The sequence below is a fragment of the Eurypyga helias genome, unplaced genomic scaffold (genome assembly GCF_000690775.1).
Source record: "Eurypyga helias isolate BGI_N326 unplaced genomic scaffold, ASM69077v1 scaffold6050, whole genome shotgun sequence".
In the NCBI taxonomy this organism is placed as follows: Eukaryota; Metazoa; Chordata; class Aves; order Eurypygiformes; family Eurypygidae; genus Eurypyga; species Eurypyga helias.
This window is the reverse complement of record NW_010224933.1, coordinates 1,210-11,081: the sequence shown is the minus strand read 5'-3', so window position 1 is coordinate 11,081 and position 9,872 is coordinate 1,210. Positions and strand designations below refer to the sequence as shown.

General features: G+C 52.9%; 1 protein-coding gene across 1 annotated transcript; it reads left to right on the top strand.

Annotated features, from left to right (window-relative positions):
- Positions 1-842: 842 nt before the first annotated feature.
- LOC104506308 (zinc finger CCCH domain-containing protein 7B-like) lies at positions 843-9,761 on the top strand (the record flags this gene model as incomplete). The annotated part of the gene is made up of 7 exons (XM_010147224.1): positions 843-885; positions 4,705-4,964; positions 6,059-6,407; positions 7,339-7,397; positions 8,300-8,462; positions 8,549-8,710; positions 9,556-9,761. Coding segments are annotated over 7 exons (1,242 nt in total), but the record flags the coding sequence as incomplete, so codon positions are not given.
- Between the last annotated feature and the right edge of the window lie 111 nt (positions 9,762-9,872).

Here is a 9,872-nt window from a genome sequence, read left to right as displayed (position 1 = left end):
CAAGCAATGGAACTGTCAAAATGGTCATTTTGTACAACAAGATGGGATACTGTAGGATTAGTTTGCTTCCGGCTGTTCAGTGACTTGCCCTCACGTCTTTCTAGGAGAGCCCATCGGCTTTCTTCAGTAGTGGTGCCTAGCTTTTAATTTGAAAATCTCTCCTTCAGCAAGAAACAAAAACAGTGCGAAACCTCCAAGTTGCAAAAATCTGTTGCAGTAGATGCAGTATCTGAAGAGTAACGCTTTACCTCGTGCCTTTTCAAGTTTAAGCTGGAGGCACACATACTTACCTCTGGTTATGTTTCTGTAAAGTACGGGCTCATTTTATGCTGTGCCTGGAGCTCGAATTCAGCAGTTGTCTTGGCGGAAACCTTTTCCTGTTTTGAGTTTGCTGTAAAAGTTCGTGGTTGTTAAGATTGCAAAATCTGTGAACTAAGAAAAGGAACATTGTGTAAGATCAGGCTAATCAGATCTCACACCGCGTGGGGCTGACCAATTGATGTGTCCTGGGACCTGGGACACGGCGTCCTCATCCACACATGAAAAACCCTACTCTGTGTACAGGTTCGCTCACGCGGCTGGATATTGTGCAGTGCAGGGCTGGTATTCCTTTGCAGCAGTGGGGTTTGTCTGCTGCTGGAGGTAAAAATGAATAGGCTCTTTGGAATAATGACCCCTTAGAGTCCATTGGTTTTACTGCTCTTGCACTGATAGGGGCCATAAAGTAAAAGAAAGGGCCAGGTGTATTTAGTAGGGAGTCTCATCTGTGAAGCGGGAATATCTTTGTATGGATGAATTTCTGCTGATGTTTTTCTCTCCCCTTTCCTACACCCTCTTTGCAGACCACTTCCAATGGATTGAGTTCAATAGATGACATCGAAACAGGTAAAGACATCTCTCTCCTCCGATTCTTGTGGCTTCGGTAAAGGTATCTGACCAGGCTGACAGGCCTGAGGGGTTCATCATCTTCATTCCTGCCTCTTCTGTGCACTCCTGGCTTTGGTAACTAGGAGGAGGAAAAGGTGGTGGGAAGCAGGAGTGTTTTTCCTGCAGAAAAGCTTTTTGTCCAGGCCTGATGAGAGACATGTCTGGGAATTAAAAGGGTCTGCTGAGGTACACAGCTCTCTCCGGTTGTGCTTTCCTAAAGCTGGGCTTGGCAGGGCTTCTGAAACTCTGCGTCCAGCCAAAACAGTCCAGATGCAGGGAAATTAAGGTTGTAGGCAGCTGTTTGTGCTCTGAGCGCGTACAGACCTCCAGGACGTTGAGGTAGAGGAAAGGAAAACAGAAGGAGTTGGGAGGGACCCCGGAGGGCTGTGTTCAGCGTTAGGTACCCAGGAGGAGCAGAAGGAGGCCTACAGGGTTGCTTTTCTCACGCCGGGAAACAAGTGACCTTAACTCTGCCCCTTTAGAAAGGCTTGCTGCGCGCTTTGCTCTCTGGTGCGTGCCGGAGCGTTGAAGGCAGCGGTCTTCGTTCCTTTGAAGGGTGGCGGTGTGTGTGAAGGTAAGCGTGAAGACTCTCCGCTGCAAGCAGCTATTGGTCTTTTGATAGAACACACCCCCCCCGATTTCATTATTAGGGTGCTTTGGGAAAGGCGTTGGCTCTCTGTCGAATGCCGGTTCGATGGCTGAATGCCATGTGCGATCGTCAGACCCGGTTCTGTGAGCTGAGGAGAGTCTTTCGCGTGACCTCGCTCCGCTAAGATGAAGTGGGCTCTGACTGTGGGGTGCGGAGTGGCTGCATCCAGTAGGCTCTGTACCTAACCGGGGTTCGGTGTGAGAGCACCATGCCGCGTTGGCCACCCTTCAGGTAGAGAGGACCTTTACCGCCGGGAAATCTGTTCAGAAGCACTGGAATCACACGTTATGCCACGGCCCTGCGCGCGGTGTGCCACCAGGAGGGCCGCGGGGGCTGGGTGCCTCGAGGATTGCAGATTCAAAGCTTTTTTTAGCAAGGTTTGTTGTGGCTTTGTTTTCTTTTCAAGGTGCAGACTGCCGAAGCCCCTTTCCCCTGTGCTTTGCTTGAAGTCACCTGGTTAACTCAGCCCTGCCCTGCACAGATCACGGCTCAGATCTGGCTCAGTGTGGCCTTTGGTTGGCTCAAGCACTCGGGAACCCCTGCTGTTTTGGGAAGCCGAGCGGAGGCTTTTAAAAGCACTGTACTGCCCAGGCTGCTTCACTGTTTTAAGGTGGAGCAAGAATTAGGCAGAACAAGAATTAGGTGAATGCAGGAGGCACAGGAGCTTTCTGGAAAGAGAGTATGGTGGGTATGGTGGCTGGTGAGTGAGGTCAGCAAATGGGGTGTCCTGAGGAAAGCGGGAGTGGGAAAAGAGGGATAGGGGAAAAGATTGGGCAGGGGAATGGGAGGAAGTGGAGGAGGGAATGACAGGGTTTGGGCGGACAGGGTCTGCCCCTTGCAGGTGGTGGAACCTGTCGGTCTGCTCTTCTCCTCGCCCTTCCCATGAACAGAGCTGTGGGGGGTCCTGTATTGTTTTCTGCCTTCCAGTCTTGCGTTCCACTTTTTGGGGTTTTGGGCCTCTTAGGGTGTGTGAGGGCATCTTTTCTTTGCTTCCCAGTCTGAGTGGGAACCGGAGGGCCTCGCTCATTCCTCAGGGAAGGTCTGAACTTGGGGATCTTTTGGGGCCTGTCATTGTGAATCCTTTTGCTCCCCCCTGCACGTGTCCCTGGCCTGTCCAGCGTGTCCTGAACTTCTTGTTGGCCCCTGGAGGGATCTTGACTGTGCTCCAGATTTAAACATCTGAAAAACGGGAAGGCACAAGCTATCCCTTTGTGCTGAGGGAAGTCTGGCCATGCTACCGGCAATGAGGCCAGCACTGAGGGAAGCTGGATGACTGGCTGGAGTGCGGCTGGGAGGCCCGCGCCAAAGGGAGATGGGCTGCGAGAAGTCATTGCAAAGGGGGCATGGGATTGGAGCCGAGCCTGATCTGAGGGTCAGCTCCAAAACTAAGGATGTTGACAGCCTGCCTTAGAGCTGCTGCCTGTGGGGAATGTGTCCAGCTGCAGAGCTGAAAACCTGTGTTGGATCCCGTAAGGTACAGCCTACGCTTTCCTTCCATCACATGCACGAGGCTGTGGAGAGGGACCTCTGTCTGTCCCATGCCACTTCCTCCTGCTTTCCCTGCCTTTTGTCATGGCTCAGCCTCCACTGCCTTGCACAGCGACCTCGGCTGTTGTCCATCCACATGGACCACTCCCAACAAATGCTGGAGGAAAGGTTGCAGGAGGTGGTGGTGTGCTCCCAGTGGAGTTACAGATATCAGGGCCTATGTGTGTGTTGTCTCTGCTGTGGTCTTGATCAGGACTTGGGGGTTTACAGGGATGGCTAATGCCCTGAGCTCTCAAAGAAGGGCACCAACAGATTCCTGGGTCAGGGAACGTGGGGTGTAGGGGACAGCAGCATGGCTCACTTGCCCAGTCCCCGTTAGAAAGGGATGGCTGAGGGAGCAGAGCTTGTGCAGACAGGATGCAGCATTTCTTGCTGGATCAAGATTTGTGTCTCGGAAGCTTGTCTGGTTTCTGTCCCATTCTCATCAGTCTTTCTAATACAAGCCATTGTCTCTCCTTCCAAACTTTGCCTTGCGTACAGCCTTAGGTCATCGTAGCGTCAGTGCAGCCACTGCTGTGTAGGTGGAGGAGGTAGCATCTTTGTCTTACTTCTTTTCTTTTATTCCAGGACATCTGCACAGGGGCAGAATTAAGGTAGTTTGGGTGCTTGGCTTGAGAACTGCAAATTTAACTCTGCGTTTTCCAAATTTCTAACATTTGAACATTTTTTTTTTTAACCTTTGACTTTTTGAGAGAGAATAAAAAGCTCTTCTGTGAAGAATATGTGCTTGTAACCTTAACTTCACTTAACAGAGGTTTATATTGCATGATGGGAGCGACTTACCATTTCAGTTATGTACTGGAGAGGCAAGGAAGCCTTAGGGAAAATCACTGCCTCTCTTCTGCCCCAACCTCAGCTCACACAAGTTCCCGAGGGGATGTTCACTGCAGAGGTGTAGAGCGGGAGCCAGAGCAGCAACCTCTCACCTGTGCAAATCAGGAAGCACTCAAGAGCAGGGAATTTACTTGGATAAAGACAGCTGAGCGAGTCTGATGGGATTTTTTGGGGACACATTGTTAGCACAACCTGGTCTGAACACCCCTTCTCCGACTCTCTTCCCAGCAGGACCTTGTGGTTTTTAGTATGCCTGAGGTTTTAGAGGGGGTTTGCGAGTAAGGAAGCTTTCGGCTGGGATACCAAAGCTCCAGGGAGCAGAGAAGGCAGTGATCTCTGCCAAATGCATAAGTGAGTAGCGTTAAAGAAAACACCAGGTGGTGGCTTATAGAGAAATTGGATTATGTGCCCCTGGTCTTTAGTCCTGGCCACAGTGAAGTCAGTAACTGCTCAGCCACAGGTTTTGTGTTGTTCCTGCTTACTGTATGTGTTTGCCAAACCCTGACTGTCAGTCTGGGCACTGGCCCTTGGAGCGTATTTCAGCTATCAGTGAGCCATTGGAGACTGGGAACAAAAATGAAAGGGCAGGAACTCTCCAGAGCAGAGCTCCTCCTCTTGGAAGGTTGGCATACGTGGGTTTTGTGATTTGGTGGAGTTGTACAGTGTTGGTTTTGCCAGGCTGTGCTCAGCTGGCCCCCTGCAAGAGGCTTTCCTGGGTGACTGGCTGTGTTTCTCCCTCATCACAGACTGCTCTATGGACCTGCAGTGCCTCCCGGCTCCTGTGGCCACCTCCATCCCCGTGAGCGAGGGGCTGGCCCCTTTGCCCTCTGACTCGGATGCAAAGGGCTTGCCCACCTCTCTGCCTGCTGCCAGCTTGCTCCCGGCTCCAGACTGCGTGCCCCTGCCAGTGCCTGAGAGCGTGGAGGACTTCACAGATGGGGACATCATTGGGGAAGAACTGGACTCCCTCCTGGACTCCCTCGCTGAAGGGTCACAATACCCTCTAGTAAGAGTGGGCACTGCATGCTTCCCCCGCTTCTCATTCCAAATAGGTCTTTGGAGCATGCGGATATGTGTCTCCCGGCTCCAGACTGCGTGCCCCTGCCAGTGCCTGAGAGCGTGGAGGACTTCACAGATGGGGACATCATTGGGGAAGAACTGGACTCCCTCCTGGACTCCCTCGCTGAAGGGTCACAATACCCTCTAGTAAGAGTGGGCACTGCATGCTTCCCCCGCTTCTCATTCCAAATAGGTCTTTGGAGCATGCGGATATGTGTGTTGACTCTTCTTTCCTCCCAACTCTTCCTCTAGCAAAACTCACTCATTTCTTCCCTTGTTTCTGCCACTGGCTTGTGAGTATCTCAAGAGCCCACCTGCAAGCCTGCTTCGCTGTGTGCAGCCCCTCAAAAGGTGCCCAAGGTAGCCTTCCTCCACCACCACCTTCCGCTGGCCTGTGGTGTCCATGGAGTTGAAGCAGGCCTGAGGGTAAAAACGAGCACGCTGAAGCAGGAACGGTGGATGTGTTTTATACAGTGGGCACGCTCAAATCTCCTTGTATGTTGTGCAGGCTGCATCCAGCCTAAGCTCTTTGAACAGGTCTGGGGGCTGTAAAGACAATCTGTATTCAGATCCAGCTAAATCTGTTGGATTTTAGTTGCCAGTGTTGCTGATGTTATGCGAGCCAGCTTGGGTGTGGAAGCAGTATAATCACACTCGTGCAGGATACCTCTCCAGCCAGAAAGTCCTGATGAGAAGTGCCATGAGTAGTGGTCGATACGCTGACCTCGACACTGTGTGCGCTCAGCTGCGCTGTCCCTCGACCTGAGCTGGTTTTGGTGCCCAGCACAGGGCTCTGCCTTCTGGGCTGGCGAGCTCAGGTAGTTGACGCCTCCTCAGGGACCTCGGTCCAGGCTGTGCACAGTGTAGGTGGATTGGAATGTCTGTGGGAAGTCTGCAGGTGGATGGAGCTGCTGGGTATCCTTTTGCTTCAGATAATACAGTGCGCACTTGGGTGGGGGCCTGCTGCTCTCTGTGTTCACTCATTTTCTGTTCCTCATTTCTAATGTGCTGTTTATCATCCTCCATCCTGATTCCCCAAAGTCTCTGGTCCAGGGCGCCATTCCTACCAACCTGCCAACAGAGATGCCCCAGCTGATCCCGGTGTTTCCGGGGGGAACTCCGCTGCTGCCCCCAGTCGTGACAGCCAGCATCCCTGTCTCCACCCCGCTGCCACCTGCCTCCTTTGGCCTGGTGATGGATCCCACCAAGCAGCTCTCCTCCTCCTCTGTCCTGGATGCCTTTGAGGCCCCGCCGGGAGGAAGTGGCGCCTCCACCTTAGATTCACTGGATTCCCTGGATCTGCTCCCCTACACAGACTCACGGCTTGATGCCCTGGACTCCTTTGGGACAAGCAGAGGGTCGCTGGATGCCTTGGATTCCTTTGCCCTTGGTAGGTGCGGGGCCGAGGGGGGTTTGTGCCTGCCTTACCTGTGAGTGCATGCCAGAGTCACGTCCGTCAGTGCCGAGGACGTCTGTCACGTAGCTCTCTCTGCTGGTGCCGCAAAATGGGAATACAGGTGGAGAATGTCTTGGATGGAGCAGCTCAGGAGTAATGAGAAAGGCTGTAGGTGTGTGTAATCCCGATAACCAGTATGTCCATGCTGTGAAATCTCAGAGGAGAAAGGAACACAAAGGCTTATGGTGATGAGCGATGAGATTTAAACCTGGCTTGGTGTCCAGGACACCTCCCTTGGCAGAATTTTCTTGGCTGTAACATGATTCCTCTGCCCTCCCCAGTGACTTTTTGACATTTTGGACCAAATGAACAAAATCCTGGTGACCCTTTTGCTCTGGGCAGCATGGTGGAAGCCAAAGTGGATCTCTCCCATCTCTGCATTCAGGGCAGTGAGTGTCCTGTCAAACGGGGCACTGCACTCTCATGTCACAAGGAACAGAGCTGTGGAGGATGGTGGGCAAAGAGTAGGTCCCCTCCTGTCCCAGGAGGGAAGGCAGGCTTCTTCTTGGCTGACTTGTCCCCAGTACTGCAGCAGAGTTAGTTTGAGAAGAGCAGGGATTGTCCAGTCAGTGCTGTAACACTCAGATTCACCTCAGCTTTGGGCTACCTTGGAGTTGCCACCTTGGCAATGCCAGAGCTCAGCAGCATAGCTGGGTTCAGTAAGGTTTGGAGAACATGAAAGCCCTTCCTGGAATTTTTCCAAGACTTAGACAGGTAGTTTGGGGAAAAGTACTAAAATGTTATGTAATAAATAAAGCAAATGAATTTAATAAGGACTTGTTTGTGGTTTTGTGAGCATAACTGCTTCTGAAAGTGAAATTATTGCTTTTGTTTTGTGGGGCTTTTTTCTCCTTCTTTTACCCAGAAGAAACCAGCCCTCAGGAACTGCGACACCCACCCGGCAGCCAAAAACCATCCCCCGTGGTGAGTGAGCCGCTCCCCCGTGACGATGTCCCAAGGTGCTCTGGAGCCAAGGTAGTAGTGACTTGGGTGATGTAGGTAATTTGGACCCCCCTTCTTAACCTGCCCCCCCTGTGGTGGCAAGGCAGGTGAAGATTTCCCCAGAGTCAGTAGGAAAACGTTCATTCCATCTTCCTCTTTGTCTGCAACTCTGGGTGTTGTCAGGGTGTCCGTGGTGTGACCGAGGTGGCAGGCTCAACGCGGGATCGTGGGGGCCCGTGTGGCAGTCTGTGGCAGCCACCTAACACTGTGGGATGGGACAGTCAGCCAGCTTTGCCTTAAAACTAGTGGGGTTCTTTGCTCCCCTCTGCCCCTGTCAGGAGGTTTTTCCAGATACACTCTCCTGCCCCGTCCCTTGTCTCCAGTCTTGGAGGAAAAGGGAAGGATTATCTGTGGTTACCAAGCTTGGAACAAGAATTTCCTGATGTCCTGCTATCCCTGTTACTTCATTGTGGAGCTGGAGTGTCTGGCCTCAGGTTAATCTGCTCCGTGAAGACTCACCGATAAGTGGTTTGGTTTGTCTCCCAGGTTGGGATGGGGTTGATTTGAGAGTCTTCACATGCAGAGTTGGTCATGATGGAAGGAATGGGAAGGAGTGAGTGGGGCATTTTGTCCTACAGTTCATGATAGAAAACTGAGGTCCCTTACCAAGCAGGAGACCCGTCTTTGAAGCGAACGCACCACGCTGTCTGTTACCTTTGAGACGGTTGCGTGCAGCTCTTTTGGAAATGTAGGGTCACATGTGAACATTCTGATGAGAGAGAAAACGAGGTTTTTGAGAGACTGGAATTGGGCAAGGGATTAGAGAGGTTTCTTACCCACATGGTGGCAGAACTGAGAAGAGAGGTACGTGTGTTTCCACCCAGGTCAGCCTTGGGGGAGTGAGTCACCCAGCTGTGCCCAAGGTCCCCGAGCACCTGCTGTCCCAGCCGGAACCAGTAATGCCCAACACAGCCCTGCTGGTGAAGAACCCACTGGCATCTACTCACGTCTTCAAACAAGCCTGTCATATCTGCTACCCCAAAACAGGTGATGCGTTTGCTCCGCCAGCCGGAGCGCTGACCCGGGTTGGGGTTTGCCTTTCCCCTGGCTGATGGCGTTATTCTCTCGTGCAGGGCCCAAGGCTGGAGATTACACCTATCGGGAAGGCTTGGAGCACAAGTGCAAGCGGGACATCCTGCTGGGCAGGCTGAAGAATTCGGAAGACAAGACCTGGAAGAGGATCCGTCCTCGCCCAACCAAAACCAACTTTGTCGGATCCTATTACCTGTGCAAAGGTGATCTGCAGGGGATAGGAGCTGTTGGTGGCTGGGAGGGGGCTGTATGGTGCGTGCCAGGGGAGGTTGGGAGCGGACTTCCAGTTGGCATCACCTTGCTGTCTTTGGGGATTCCTGTCCCACCAGGAGCCCATGGACTGGGAGGCTCAGTACAGTGAAAGGCAGCGAGCTGCCATGCTGAGGAGAGCAGAGAGCTTTTGACATGGTGGAGCAGAAGAGTCCAGAGGCTCTTCAAGTGAGGCGCTGTGCACAGCCGAGCGCTCAGTGCTGCCTGCTTGCCATGGGCTTTGCTAAGAACCTGCCTCCTGTACATGTGCCTGCGTTAGTTCCACTGCACCCAGCAGCCTCAGGGCAGGGCGGTGGTTCTGCCTAGGTTAAAGCTCGCTCTGCCTGCTCCTTCGCTCCAGCCCATCCCCCCGTACATGCAGGGATTGCGACTGGGCTGGTCCCTGGGGCAGTGTCACTGCAAAGTTGGCAAGAGCCAGGATAACAGGGCTCCTTAGTGCTGGGCCGCTGGGAACTTAATCTGGATTGGCTTTCAAAGGGGTTGGTTAAGTCTGTCCTGGCCAGGCACTGACTTAGCCCGGGCTGTCACCTTGAGGTGGTTCCCACAAGAGATGGCATTCCTTGAGGTGGTCACCATTCCCTAGGTTGCATTAACTTTCCTGAATGTCTTGGGAGAGACAAAGCTGGGGGGAGATGTCTTTCCTTTTTTCTGTAAGTCTGTGTTTTCTTGCTTTCAGCTCCTTGTGAGGTGTGGGCAGCGGGAGGAGACAAGAGAGAGTTTAGTTTCTGACTGGGCCGCCCTCCCTGTGTGGTGGTGTGTGCTGTCTGTTGCTTTGTAGATATGCTTAACAAGCAGGACTGTAAGTACGGGGATAACTGCACCTTCGCGTACCACCAGGAAGAGATCGACGTGTGGACGGAGGAGAGGAAGGGGACCCTCAACCGTGACCTCCTCTTTGACCCGCTAGGTGGGATCAAGCAGAGCAGCCTCACCATTGCCAAGCTCCTCAAGGAACATCAGGGCATCTTCACCTTCCTCTGTGAGGTACAGAGCTGGCGGGAGGGAGCAGGCACCCTTCATCGGCCTCTCAGTGTGTACTGACCGTTGATATCGTGAGAGTTGCCGCCACGGAAACGTGGTGGGATGACTGGCACT